Genomic DNA, 15407 nt, shown 5'->3' with positions numbered 1-15407 from the left:
ACAGATTTTGATACTTAACTATCATTCATTCATTCATTTATTTATTTTCTTGTGAAGGAGATTGGCCCTGAGGAAACATCTGTTAGCAATCATCCTCTTTTTGCTTGAGGAAGACCAGCCCTAAGCTAACATCTGTGCCAGTCTGTCCTCTATTTTGTATGTGGGTCACTGCCATAGCATGGCTTGATGAATAGTGTAGGTCTGTGCCTGGGATCCAAACCCACAAACCCGGGCCATTGAAGCGGAATGTGCTGAACCCAACCACTACACCACTGGGCCGGCCCCAACGATGATTTATTTTGGTGCTCAGATTGTCCCGGATTTGGCCAGTGGGAGCCCCTTTGAACTGGCTCCACTGTCCTTTAGACATGTTCTCATCATTCTCTGAGCATAGGATTTCCAGGCTCATCTTAGACTCCTCTACCTCAGCCCTGGAATTCTCCGAGGAGCCGTGGCCACTTTCAGTGAAAAAAAGTATAATTTAGAAACCAAAATTTAGATGTTGTTTATATATTTTGATGCTTATCTTGTCTCATTGTTGGCCGTTGGGAGCCCCTTCAAGTTGACTCCTGGGTCCTTCTGATACAACCTCAGGAGTCGTTGACAGTGTCCTTGCTTTCTGATGTGCTTCTCTTGTGCATGTCCTGCCCCTGACCTTGAGTCGGTCGTTTCTCCTAGAAGCTCTTGTTCCTGTTAGTGGGGAATATTTAGAGGCCTCGTCTGGGCACTAGGGGTGCTCATTGTTATTATTTCTAGGCCTTTTCAGTAGATGAAGCTATTTTTTTAAAAAAAGAAAAGTTTATGTTAACATTTTCTATTTAAATTTAGGGCTTGAGTTTTTACTTAATTACTTTGATTTTTATGCTTTTACTTCTTTTAGGCTTAAATTTTTGATTCCTACAAATTAAAGGTAGCATTACCATATGATCCAGCAATTCCACTTCTTGGTATATACTCAAAGAAATTGAAAGCAGGGACTGAAACAGATACATCTACACCCATATTCATAGCATTATTCGTAGTAGCTAAAAGGTGGAAGCAACCCAAGTGAATGGATAAACAAAATGTGGTATATAGATATAATGGAATATTATCGAGCCTTCGGAGGGAAGGAAGTTCTGCACAACATATACATGCACATCCCCCCACCAGACTCAGCTTGGTGAAGATGGGCTGCGTCTGAGTTCTCTTGGACCCTTCACATAGTGATGACAACGGCTCCCATTTATATGACACTCTGATGTGCCAGGCATGCTGCTAAGTATTTTAGATTTAATGCTCATAGCAACCCTATAAGAGTAAGAATTGTCCCCATCCATTTTACAGATGAATAAAGAGAGGCCTGGAGAAGAGAAGTAATGTGCCCAGAGTCACAGAGCTAAGCGGCAGAGCTGAAATCAGAACTCAGGACTGTGAGACTCCAGAGTCCCAACCCTTTGCACTATGCTAAGTCGCTATGCTAGTGGCTGTTGATGCTATCAACTGAGGCAGGCAAGGGGCTTTTTGCCGAGTGCGCACATTTGTGGGTGTCTGGGGACATTTAGGTGGAGATGCCCAGTGAGGGGGAGTGTTGCAGCCTGGATCTGAGCTTAGATAGAAGTTCAGCCTAGAGAAGTAGATTTAGGAGTGGGAATCCAGATCAGGGAAACCTTTTGGGGACATGTGTCTGATGAGAAAGCAGCAGAGGCAAAGCCCTGGGGAGCACCCACCATCTATGGGAAGGCGGGATGAGAAGGGAGCAGTGGAGGTCAAGGGTGGGTGGAGGGGTGATCACCCAGTGCTGTTAAGGGTTCAGGGACTGGGGTTTCAAGCCCAGCTCTGCTGGAGACTTTGCCATCTTGGATGGGTTGCTTAACATCTTTTGTCTTCATTTTCCTCATCGATAGGATGGGGATTAAAAACGCTCTTCCTCTTGGGGTGATGAAGATGTTCTGGAATTACATAATGATGATGGTATAAAACTTTGAATATATTAAAACACAATTGTGTACTGTAAATGGGCGAATTTCATGGTATGTAAATTGTATCTCAATTAAAAAACAACCAGCCAACCATGTTCCGTTACAGAGTGGAATGAAGATTAAATAAAATGAGAGAATGCTTGTGGCAGTGCCCAGCACAGCATTGACCCACAGTGGAAGGGCTCAGCGAATGTCAAATTTCTTAGGAGGGTCACTGTTGTCTCTGGAGCTGGGGACATCTTTTACAGAGACTGCTGATAGGTAGTCCTTGAATTTGTGTGGTAAGGTCCGGGTCCGAAAGTCCTTGGATCTGTGCCCAAGGCCCTGGGAGTCACATTAAGAGTTTGGCCACTTGAGGAGGCCCCTCTCCTCCCTGTACCGCTAACCCTTAGCTCACTGCATCCCCCACAGGAGCTTCCCCGGGGAGGTGCTGGGGGCTGTTAGCGCTGTGGGTCTCATGGCTGAGCTGGACCTCCTCCTGGCCTCTTAGGATGTGCACTTCACTATCTTGGCCTAATTAATCTTTAGCAAAAAGCTATTCTTGGCCTGCTGGTTTCTCATCCAATGAGATACGCAGCGCCCTTCTTCCCGTTTGGTTAAAGTGGTTTGTCAGGGATGTTAGGATGGGGAGGTGCCCGAGAATTCACTGGGAGAGGAAGGACAGGGGGATGGTTTGACTTTTGCATCATGTGGGGATGTGACGCTGCCTCCTGGGATTTCAGCTTCATCCGTGAAGCTAGGACATGAGAAAGGAAGGACAAGAAAACCCAAGAGCCAGCAGCATGGTTAAACATCTTCAGACGTCTGTGTTTGAAGGCAGCTTGTTTCCTATGTCCTCTGCATGTGCATTGTTTTTGCTCCATTACTAATTCAAACGGTCTGAAAATGTAGCTTCTTGGACACGGTGGCATTTGCAGTAAAATGTTGTGGGCATTCTTTTGGCAAGAAAGATGCTGACCGTCCTGTGGTTTTCTGAAATCATGTGCGATTATATCATCAAACCACATAATGTTTTTTAGACATTTTTCAAAAACAAGAAAATGTTTTGCGCCTCGTTGAGTAATACTGTTTGTGTGTTCTAGGTAGTTGAATGTCCAAAAATAAGCCTGTTATGTTTTGTCCAAGAGTGTTCTGTGCTGTGGCCAGACACTGTCAATGAGTAACCTGTGGGTTTAATACATGTGTGTTAGAGCTCACTTACACTGTTAAGTATAATAATTTATGTTAAAAGTGAGAGTCTTGCCAAAAAAAGAAATTGAAATGCACTCTCCTGATGAGTTCAGCTCTTAAGTTATGTATGGTTTTAGGATTCCAAAATAACAAAATTATTTACACAGTAGAACCCTGCTTGAAAAATGTGTCAGGAGCACTGGTTGGGTAGGCCTTGCGACACCGCCTGAGCTCAGACCAAACTAAGCCGACAGCTTCCTGGAGCGCTAATGGCCTGAGCCCTTCTGTGTTCAGTGGAAAACAAAGCCTTCAGGGGTTTGACGTGAGCACAGCTTGCAGTGTGGCTGGCCGGGCTGGCCGAGCTGCCCCCTGGGCATACCTGGCAGAGCCGCTGCTGCCGCCCTGGGCCTCTCTTCCCTTCCCACTGCCCTGAGCCCTTGGCAGCACCCTGCTTTTGTCTTCATCTCTCCCTTCCTTCTCAACAATAGGGAACTTATTTACCTCCGCCCCTTGCCTCCTTTGTTTAACTAATCCTACTGCCTATATTGTGCTCCCTGTTATCCTGGGTGACTTTGGCTCCTGAGGGGGTCCCTGCCCTTCCAGAGCAGGTAGTGTTCTTTTAATTCTGTGCATCTCTCAAATCCATAGCTTGCACACTGTTTAGTTAGCTGGAGAAAAACAATGGCAACAAAGATCACATGCACAGACATTGGCTGCAGGTTAAATCATTTACACCTGCAATTAGTGCCTTTGTTTCGCAAGCAAAAAATATTTGCTCATTGCTCTATTGCCTCGGGGGAGAGAAAGGTAATATTTTACATCTACCTTCCACGTGGGATGGCCTCCCTTGAGAATTAGTTTTCTTGGAGAAATTAAGATGTTACTGTAGTTAGATCCCTTTGAGAATGAGTAAAGCAAGTTGTGTGCTTTGTCAGAGACCCTCACGGCACTGGCTCCCAGGCCTCACACTGTGTTCCTTGAAGGGAAATTATGCTGTCATGCTCTTGTCCATGGTCAAGGGTGCAGGGAGGGACTAGGCCCTGCGTAAGGTATGTGTCAGGCATAGGGTATAGGAGAATGAGGTATGTGGAAGAACTAGCCTTGGGGCCTTGGACAAACCTTCTGGGCCACGTGATGGAGATGCCACTGCTTCCTGAGTGGACGTAAGAATCAGAGATAACAAATGGACTATGCCCAGCACAGGGCCTGAGAGCACCCTTCCATTATTGATGCTCTCTAAACGCAAGCCATTGTTATTCTGAGGTATCTGGCAATGCTATTTGAGCTCCTTTGCAGACCATACAACATGGCTTCTGGCCTGGGAGCTTAGTTTTAAGGTGATCTGTCAGTTAGCAAACATATGCATATACAGAGCAGCTCAAAACCCCTGGGAAAGGCCTCGTGCCTCTCCTGTAGTTCTGGCTCCGGGATCCCATCTTAGCATCCCCTGTGAGGTGGTAAGAATGGAGCTGAAGTGCAGTCACCACCTGGGCCCTCTCTGGATTCTCTGTTCTGCATGTCATGAGGTCTCCCAGCAGAAGCAGCATTTTAACAGCTTGCCTTTTGGCTCTTTGTGGCTAAATACAAGCCATGTCTCATCTCAGATATTTTTCAGTATTGGCGGGAAGAGAGACATTTTAATTTTGAACGTGCTAGAGTTGACTAGGACTTGGTCCGATTCTGCAGGCACTTTGGACTCTGTTGTGTGTGTGTCACTCAGTTAACAGGGTCCCTAGTAGTTGCTACCCTGGGTAAATGAGCTTCTGTATTTTACCCTGTAAATTGTGCGTGACCTGACAAAGTTACTGACCAGCACGTGCTTTTTGTTTCCCAAACTGGTTTCCCTCCAAACACTGCTGTGTAAAGTGTTAATAGGTGTGTAGGGAAAAAAAGATTAGTGTTCAGTTAACACAATCCATGTGTCTAGTAAAGGTAAACAGGTCTTTTACTGTGAGGCTTTTCAGAACTGTCAGTGTGCTGGTGTGCTCAGAGTACCCCAAGACCAGGGACACAGTTAGGATGGAAATATCATGGGGCTTAGCACGAGGAAACCTAAAGCTGGTGGCGGCGGGGGCCACAGCCCCCACAGTGTGTGAATTCAGGGCGGCTTCTCCGTAACCCAAAGCATCAGGCTGCATTAGTAGTTTACAAACTTAAAAAAATTTTTTTTCTCTAAGCACAGCAGAAATATTTTCCCAATGTCTAAACCACACAGATGATTTGCAGATACGCTCCCTTGGATCGTTAGCGCAGCATGCTATTCACAGGTGTTCTGTCCTTTGGTCAGAAAAGTTTAGGAACCACTGCTAGTGGGAATATAAACGTAAAAACAGGGGCACTTTGGTGAGGGGAACCATGGTCTCTCCCTGCCCTCTACCTCACCCCCAACCAAGGAACTGTTTGAAGGAGAGGAACTCCCTCCCACACACTTTCCTCTGCTGCTTTTCCTCTGAGAACACCTGAGTCCGGTGCTCTCCCGGAGGCCGCCTGCTGTGGCCAGGCCTTCCGTCTTCTAACTCTCAATGCCTCCCCGGGCGCTGAGCCCCTGCTACCTGGCTGGTTATCTGTCTTTGTGTGTATGATGGGGTTTGTTGGCTGGGTTGGAGCTGAGCCCCTAAGCACAGCAAGCCTCCAGGTGCCACACAGCGATGAGGGTCACTGAGGAAGTTGTCGGGCCCCATAGGAGCCACCACAGATTCACGTTGTCATAGACGTCTTCAAGTGGATAGTCATTTTTGCATCTGGTGGTTTTTTAGACTCCTTAAAATTGTTTTTTAAATACTGTGACTTTTGCTTCTACGTATATTTTAAAAGAAGTTTCCTTAGATCCTTTGATAAACTGGTGATCAAGGAAGATTAGGATTTTGTGTAATCTTCAAAGACGTCTTCATAAATATTAGGGACACCGTTCCTTCCTGGGGGTCCTTGTCATCACATTAGTGAGGGCAAGGCTGGCCTCCGCATTATGTGCCGGCCTGGAGGCTCTTCTGTGCCCACTCCCTGTGCTCACAGTGCAGTGGTGGCCAGGAAGTAGGACTGTGTGCTGTCCGGGAAGCTTTAGAGATGGTGAACTCTTCTGATAAAGAAATGGGACCAACGTGGACTTGCAGAGTGACTTTCATTTTCCATTAAAGTTTTTAATGTCATTTAAAAATATTCATGAATGGTTTCAAAACTTATTTGTTTTGATTGATTCTTGGAGGTCACTAACATTTAACTGAAAATAAACCTGGATGTTTCAGAAAAGTGTTTATACGTAGAATATTTAACTTTTAAAGTAAAAACACAAAAACTCATTGTAGAAATTTTGGAAAATAAAAGAAGCCTAAATTAAAAAAAAAAAAAAACTCTTTCTACAATCCTACCACATAGATGGATTCCTGAAATTCTGAATATTTTATGCTTTTCTTTGTCTTAAAGGAGTTTAAATAACATCGTCAATGTCTTTAGCTTGACAATCTGATAAGGATTTGTCTGTAAAAACCATTTGGATTTGCTGTCTTCAAGAGTGAGTGGGGTGGTAACATATTCATCCTGTAAACTTCTCCGTTTCGTGATAGATACCCAGGACCTGTGCAAATTTAACATAAGGCCAAAGAGTCTTTTCTAGTCAATGTGAGCTGGATTATGCTGTACTAACAAATCTAAAATCTCAGTGGCTTAACACCAGGAAGGTTTCCTTCTCACTCATGTTACACACTCATCTCAGGTCGCTGGGAAGCTAGCTGCCCATCCGCCTTCCTCAGAGTGTCCCCTGACCTGGAGCACTGCTGGCTGCTGTGGAAGGGGGAGGGCGCATGGCAAAACTGTTCATGGTTCCTAAAGGCTGCCGCCAGAAGCAGTGGATACCTCATCCCCTCACCGTTCACTGTGCAAACTCGGAAGCAGATCCAGGTTTTGAGGGGCTTGAGACCCGTACAATTTTGGAGGCCGACTTTAAGGAAAAATAGATAAAATTAAAACTATAAAACTAGGTACAATAGTGAGTATTTAGAATGAGAAGCACTAAATTATGAATTTAAAAAGTGTTTTCTTTCTGTTTTTGTTTTTGACCTTCACTAAAATAGATCGTATTCGAATTTTAGTACGATCAGTTAATTCTGAAAAAGTATACAAAATCAATCTGAAATGTAGATGTACACAAGAACCATTGAGATTTTAGACCGCCACTACATTGTATCGAGCGACATCATTATACAATCAATACGGTCTTGTGAAAGATGACGTGAGTGGAGCCATATTCAAACAGAGCTGGAGCAGCCATTTCAGAAAGAGGAACTGCCTTGCACCTCTTGTTTTCTTTATCTTTCAAACTGGACCAAACCACCAACACTCCAAGAAGTCAGTAAGGACAAGAATGTCCTGTTTGTAAGGACTGATGGCATTGGACTTTGCTGATGACCGAATGGCTAACCAATCAATGAAGCCCAAGTCTAGCCTTTTGCCTGCTGACTGAACGTCAAGCCAATCTGTGAATTACAAACCCACCCTTACCTCATCTAGCACCAGTGAACTCTTCTTTAATGCAATTCGCCTCATCCTCCCTTTTTCCCATAAAAACTCTGAGCCCCTCTCCTGTATTGGGGACACTATTTGGATTTCTGCCTGAATCTGTGCTTCCCGAATTGCAATTGTTTCATCACAAATAAACGCTTTGCCTCTTAAAACCTGGCTTCTGTTTTTGTAGGTTGACACTATATTACCTACGTCAACTTACTGATGAATATGTGTAGGAGATTGTCACTGGGACATTTGTTTCTTCAGGCTGTTTCAGTGCATTGGAGGCAGTTTTGTGTGCCATTTTATTTGAGACTGTCGGACTTTGTCCACTCGAGATTTGTCAGATAGACCACGATGCGATCTGATACACTGGGATGCATGAATCGTAGTCTCCCACACATATGTACCCACTCTTTGTAGTACCGCTACAGGTTTCTGCCCTACAAACCCTGAAATTCTGATAAATTCCATTTCATGTGTTTCCCACCAAAAAGGAAGAAAATGTATAATGTGGTCATAACTGCATAGTCTGCATTATTGAGTATATTCCTGACAGGGCACAACTACCATTTAGGCACCGATGAAGCAGAATTGCTCACATACAGTGTTATGCATTTGATGATCTAAAGAATTCTTCAGAGACTAGCGTCTGGCTCTATGTTTCAAACCCCGTTTCTCCCCACCACATGCATACTAATAGCTTGGCATTGCAGGACACATTTATCTTGTGAATTTTAGGGCCTGGTTCTTCGTCATGATGTCAGATCAGAGCATATCTGGAAACCATTCCTACAGTGGGAAGGCTACGATAACTACATGTGGAAGTGACAGCTAAACCCAAATTTAACATCTCTCTCACTCAACTTCCAATTAGCCAAATCCCCAAATGCCCATTGCTATTCTGTCACCACCTGGCAAAAGGAGTTGTGATAGAAAAGAAGTTGGAGGGGCGAGTGTGGAGTTCTGTAGCATAAGCATCATCATCTTGAGAACAAAGCCGCCTTGGGAACATCTCACAGCACAGATCTCCAACCCTGCCCTGCGCTCGGGAGGAGGGGAACTGGGTGTCCTGGTGAACGGGACTCGTGATTGCCACCGCCCTCCACAAACGTCCTGACCGTTGACACTCCCACCAGTGGTAACGGGGTTTTATGAAATTTTAAAACGTTTCATAGTAACTTAATCAGCCAATTCTTTTCTCCTTCCCTTCCTGCTTTTTGATGTTGCCAATCATAATTAGTCACAGTTGTGGAAATCTGACGACCTCTGAATGTCAATCTGCTTATCAACTGTGAAAATATTTACTCCTGGTCAATTGGTCGGTGCTACATGGAAAGAACTGTCTCCAAGGATGCCCGTGATCTCCCGATTAGCAGCTACGATAGCTATTGCTTATCTGCGTCCTGTTGAACGTCTCTACAATTTTGTGTGCGACGTTTGTCCACTGCAGAATTGTTATGTTCCTTTTGACTCTTTGGTTGCCTGGAAGTTGTTGGCTTCTAGTTTAACTTTGAGTCTTTATTTTCTTCTTGTCTGTTAGTATGTAAGTTTTACTTAAATAATTGTTATAATATACTGTGCTGGAGGAAAATTTGACATTTGCTGTACCAAAAGGCAGGCAAAAAAAGTATGCTGCTTATTAGAAACAGAGTATTAGAAACCACCTAAGTACCTATCATTCCGTGATTGACTATTGTGTGTGTATAGCCGTGTGTATGTGTATATCGTCTATCTGTCTCTCCCTACCTATGAATACTTGTGATATTGTGATTTATAATAAGATAGATATCTTTGGTCTTCATTCCATTCCTACCACAGAGCTCCTGAAACCCTTGGAATTTTCCTAAGTTGTAAGAGATGTCTTTTGATATACAACCCCCTTTCAACGACACCTGAGTTTGTGTTACTGAAATGGCTTTCAGAAAGTACCTAGGGATGGGGGCCGGTTGCCAGGGGAACCACACCCCACATACCGGCCTCTGGGACCGGGAGGGGGGCTACAGATTAAGCTCTACAAAAGCCCTTGAACCGGAGAGTTGATGAGCTTCCAGTTGATGAACTAGAATGCATCTGTGTCCTGGAGGGTGGTGCTCTCCACACTCCACGAGGACAGAAGCTGCTGTATTCTGACTCTTCTGGACCTTGTCCTGTGTGTCTCTTCATCTGGCTGTTCATTCCTATCCTTTAATATCCTTTGTAATAAACCATAATAAGCTTTGTAATAATCTAGAACCTTCTTAGTGAGGACTTCCATGGTCACTCTGCCTAAAATTTCAAACACCCTTGCTCTGGTTACGTTTCATTCTCCTTCCCTGCTTTGATTTTTCTCCTTTGTACTTATCACTGCCTAACATACTGTATTTTCAGTTTAATCTTTAAAAACGTCTCCTTCATTAGAATATGAGCTAGAGAGCAGGGATTTGTGTCTGTTCATTGCTAAACTGAATGGCCTATGAGATTTGCATATTCTTAAAACCATTTTTATTTTAATATTTAAGAATGTAGGTGTTATCTTCCCACACAAATATGGTTGAAGTTAGCATACCAGAAACATTTGTAACTCATCAGAACAGTGTGTTATTTCTTGCCCAAGATTACTAGATCCAATTACAGGGGTAAAAAAAAAAAAAGGTTTAGGAGTTTTCCTTATATGAACTATTTCTTTGTGAATTGATTGCAAGTCAGGCATGTAATTCAGATGGAGCTTTAAAGTCTCTGGTTCTGTAGAGAATTATAAGGAGAGCCATTAGGAGAAGCACAAGGTGTGTGTGTAAAGACCCATATCTTTAATGTGTTGACTCAGAAATGTGAAAAGACTACATATTGTTAGGAAAGGTGTCTTTTACAATCAGTGTGTGGAAGTATCGACAATGGAAAAAGCAGAGCCAGCCTTCCTATCATGTGGAGACACTGACAGGTAGGGCAGGAATTGTTGATGTAGGTGTTTAGTGGCTCCCTGAGCCCCCATTTGCGAGCGGTGTGCCAGTTACCGTCCTTGGTGCCTTGGGAGTAGAGAGAGACGGACTAGCACAAGCTCTCAAAAAGCTCGGGAGGCAGAGAGATGCGTAATGGGAAGTACGAAGATGGGTAGAATACAATCACAGACGAGCAAGCTTTCCTGGGAGAGGGTGAAATCAAATCATGTCTGGCAGGGAGAGACTCAATCAGGGAAGACACAGGGAGAAGGCGGCGTTGAGCAGAGCATTGAAAAGCACTAGTGGGACTCCAGTAGTTGGAGAAGGGCCCCAGAACAGCCCGTGCCTCATATGCTTCCACACTTTAATCAGCTGGGGATCTCGTCAAAAAAACAGATTGTGACTCTAGGTCAAGGAGGGGAGGTGGAGATTCTGAATTTTTAACAAGCTCCCTGGTGATGCTGATGTTACTGGTTCTAAGGACAAACCTGGGACCACAGAGCTTTCTGCCTATACTTCCTTGACCCTTGAGGTGGGGCCTGGCCTGGCAGCTCTGGCACAGGCTTGACAAGTGATGAGCTGCGAGGTGTCCACTTAAAGAAGTGGAGTAGGGGCCAGGAGCCCAAGACTGACCTGGTGTCAGGTGCAAGACCACCTGATCTTCCCTTGATCACGGGGCCCTTACCTCAGCCTTTGAGCCTCACCCTTCCCCTGAAATCTTCCTTTAAATGTTCACCTGGTAATTCCCACTGATACCTGTTTGACTTTATGATCTGCCGCCTCCTGGGACATATTGCTGGAATGTTACTTTGGTCTTTCAGAAAGAAATTCATTCTCTTATTGGGAGATTTTTAAATGTTGTTATAAACTGCCAGTCCATCTTTTTGTGATCAAGTCCAACGATAAACTTTAAAAAAGCTCATGAATTAATTAAGTGGGCCTCAGTTTTAGGCAGTTTATAATTGGGGGGAAGGAGGATTATACCAACCCTTCTCTTGAGGCCATCAGGGGTCCCAGTCATTCTGTGTGAGCTCAGTGTAAACCAGCAAGGTAGTTGCAGATGGCATAAAATGGGTACCATCAGGATACTGCCCTCGAAATGTTTGGCATAACCGTGGTAGAGACTATAAATCAGAAACGTGCACGGGCAGTGTCCCCTTACTAGTGGCAGAGGAAGGACTCAGAACATCGCAGTGTGCTGTGGGGGGCTCAGTTCATGTTAGGAATTTGATCCTTTCCTTAAGGCCCCTCTACCGGTTCTTACGTAAGAATTGAATCAGATCACATTCCTGACAGCGATACTGCCGTCCCCAGAGGAAGGCTCTGCGGGTGTATGTGGTGGTGGTGGTTGAGTTATATTTAAATGTGCCAGGCACATATGTGCATGGATGTGTACTAAATATACACATACATGCATGTTTCCAATTTTCTTCCTAGATTTTGGCCCTGATTGCGTTCATCTGCATAGAGACCATCATGGAGTGCTCCCCGTGTGAAGGCCTCTACTTTTTTGAGTTTGTGAGCTGTAGTGCATTTGTGGTGACTGGAGTCTTGCTGATTCTGTTCAGTCTCAACCTTCACATGAGGATCCCCCAGATCAACTGGAACCTGACAGTGAGTACGAGTCACCCCTCTCTGACCATGAAAGGATCGGGTGCTCCTGGGCTCCAAGGGGAAGTTGGAATCTCTCCATGTCATGTTTGGTTCCCGTTCATTTTGATACTTAAATATTCCATTGTAACTCAACTGTGAAATGTTAAATTTCTTTACTGGGTTAAATAAAACTATAAAATACATCGAATCTTCACCAGCGGTAGAAACATCATAGCAATTATTCTGACCCCTTTAGAGATGTCATTTCAGTTTTGTGGTCTTCTGAGAAGATTGATAATGTTGGTATTTTCAGAATATGGGAAAGAAAAAATGGAATTAATATATTTTCATATTTTCGTACTGGACCCAAAAGCCGATTACAAAAGTATTGATTCAGGAAGAATTGTAAATATGAAGAAAATGCCAATAACTTGCAAAGCCTAGGAATGTTTTTAAATTCAAAGAAACTGGGAGGACCCTGAGGGTTGGTGGTTTGACCAGAGAGTCTTGAGTGGACATGTGTCCTCTTCTCTCCATAGTTTGGGTCCTTCACCCTGGTTGGTAGCCTTACCCTCCCTATGGGCGTGGGAAGCTCAGGGCTGGTCACTCCCAGGCTCCTTGTCCTGGACTTGTGTTACTTGTCCTTACTGTGCTAAATGAGAAAAGAAACTTAATAGCACTGGGTTTTCTTGATATTTCTTTGCAAATAAGCATGTGCGTGAGCTCAAAGGGAATCGGTCAGAGAGACACAGGAAAGCACAATGGGCCGCCTCACCCTCTGCCTCTGAGGGGAGAACTCTGCGGGCGCCACAACTGCTGGGAGGGCTCAGGAGGAGAGGAGGGTGCTGAGACCACTGTTTTGTTTTGTTTTGTTTTTATGAATCTGTGGGACTTCTCCTGCTGGATGTGTTTTTCTCTGTATCTTAGGAGCTCACACACCCATGGGCCCCACCTGTGTTTACCTTGATTAGTGCCACAGGCTCCTCCCCACCCTGTCCCTCTCTCCTTCCATCTCCTTCCGACCACTGAAAGCCTGGGGGGGCCCCCACTCTCCTGAGCTGGCACTCAGCACCCGTCATGGCCCGCTCAGCCAGACTTCATAAACAGGAGGGTCGTCTGTGCATGCCTTCTCTACCTCCCTGCCTCCAAATCTCTTTTCTCACCTTTTATTGTCAAACACAGCATGTTCAGAAAACTTGTAAAAGTGAACATACAGCTTAATGAAGACTCATAAAGATTGTGTAGCTACCACCTGGGTCAAGAGATAGGCTGTGTCAACACCCCAAAGCCTCCCATGTGTCCTTCCCAGGCACAACTACTGCCCCTCCCCCGAGTCCCCTAGCCTGACTTCACGTGCTTGAAAGTCCTCTGGTCAGGCTCATTGGGCCGTGTGCCTGGATCCTCTGGTTATTCTTCAGTCTTCTCCGACTACACCTTTCAGGGGTAGCTGCTATGGAACGCATAGTCCTTCCTGCCGGCCGTACTCTCTACTCTTGCCTCTTGTGAGACACCACACTCTCCTGGTTTTTCTTCTTCCTCCTTGGTGTTCCTTCTCAGCAGCCTCTGCTCCTCCTACAGACCTCTCCCGATCTGAGAACCCAGGCTGGGTGCTGTGGTGAGTTGAGAACAGTCTAGAGTCACCCAGAGGGGCCACTTGCAGAGCCCTGAGACCTTGGCTATGACTCATTGTGTGGTATTTTCTGACACCACTTTTTTGTTTTTTTTTAAAGATTTTTTATTTTTTTCCTTTTTCTCCCCAAAGCCCCCCAGGACATAGTTGTGTAGTCTTCGTTGTGGGTCCTTCTAGTTGTGGCATGTGGGACGCTGCCTCAGCGTGGTTTGATGAGCAGTGCCATGTCCGCGCCCAGGATTCGAACCAACGAAACACTGGGCCGCCTGCAGCGGAGCGCGTGAACTTAACCACTCGGCCACGGGGCCAGCCCCTTTCTGACACCACTTTTGATAGATGTGTGATTTTTTTTTTCTGACACCAAATCTGTGTAGTTTTTCCACACCAAGCAATTCTCTGATTCTCTGACATGAACTGAGTGTCCAACAGTTCAATTCAGTTCTAACACTAACTCCCAGAGTTAGCACAGACCCCACAGGTTAAGGGCTCAGTCCCAGGAGACTGCCCCCACATCAGACACCAGCCACAAAATGGGGTTCCTGGTGACCTGTGTTACCCAACCCTTTTCGTTTTTTTTGCCCGTCACCCAGAAAGCCAAACAACAAGACAAAGAGATGGCAGCAGACAGAGGGTTTAATCACAAGGCAGGCAAGTGAGGAAGCAGGAGAATGAGTCTCAAATCTGCCTGCCCGAAAATGGGGACTCAGGGATATCTATGGGGTAGGGGGCAAAGTAGTCTGAAATGTAGAGAAAGATGATTGGAGGTGAGGAGGGGTGAGGTAATTCATGGTCTGCCCAAGGGTAGTCAGACTCCATGCCTCTTCACAGGACGCATGTTCACAAAATGGCGGCATTAGCATGATCTGAGGGTAGAGTTTTTAGCTTCTGGACGTCAAAAGGTCACTTAATGGGCATCTGCCTGGGCCCAGTTGATGGGTTGGTGGTCTCAACTGGCCTGAAGTGGATGAGGAGTTCTAATTCATGAAAAACAGCGCACACCCCCATTACCATGGTGACCCAGGCACCAGGGAGATGTTACCTATAGGAACCAACTTGGAGGCAGAGAGCACATTGCCTCAGCAGCACAGTTAGCAATGGGCAGGTGAGCAACCAAAAGCTATAATCAGTAATTGCAAAAAAGAAAAAAAACCTTTAGTTACTAGCTCCCTAATCATCAATGGCTAACTGTTTACCAGTTTCACCTGCCCTTCTGCCTGCCAACTGCGGATGGGGGAGTTCCCACACGCCCTCCCCAAGTTTGATAATTCCCTAGAATGACCCACAGAACTTGGGACAGTGCTTTACTTATGATTACTGGCTTGTTATAAAGGATGCAACTCAGGAACAGCCAAATGGAGGAGACGCATAGTGCAGCGTCCAGAAGAGTCCCAAGGGCTGGAGTCGGCCCCCTGGAGTTGGGTGCACCACCCTCCCGACACGTGGATATAGTCACCAACTCGGGAGCTTCCGAACCCCATCATTCAGGATTTTTATGGCGGTTTTATTATGTGGCACGACTGATTAAAATCAGCGGCCATTTGGAGACTGAACTCCGTCCCCAGCCCCTCTGCCTCCCTGCAGGCTGGGGCGTAGGGCTGAAAGTTCCAACCATCTAATCACCTGGTTGGTTTTCTGGTA

General features: G+C 45.4%; 1 protein-coding gene across 1 annotated transcript in view; it reads left to right on the top strand.

Annotated features, from left to right (window-relative positions):
* Positions 1 to 15407, top strand: part of CMTM4 (CKLF like MARVEL transmembrane domain containing 4) — a 58747-nt gene that overhangs the window by 30364 nt on the left and 12976 nt on the right. The window contains exon 2 of the mRNA XM_070612063.1: positions 11984 to 12160. Coding sequence (XP_070468164.1) covers positions 11984 to 12160 — 177 coding nt within the window. The remainder of the gene's footprint in view (positions 1 to 11983; positions 12161 to 15407) is intronic.

This window comes from Equus przewalskii, chromosome 3, assembly GCF_037783145.1.
Source record: "Equus przewalskii isolate Varuska chromosome 3, EquPr2, whole genome shotgun sequence".
Lineage (NCBI taxonomy): Eukaryota > Metazoa > Chordata > Mammalia > Perissodactyla > Equidae > Equus > Equus przewalskii.
The sequence above is the reverse complement of the archived record's forward strand: the minus strand, read 5'-3'. Positions and strand labels throughout refer to the sequence as shown.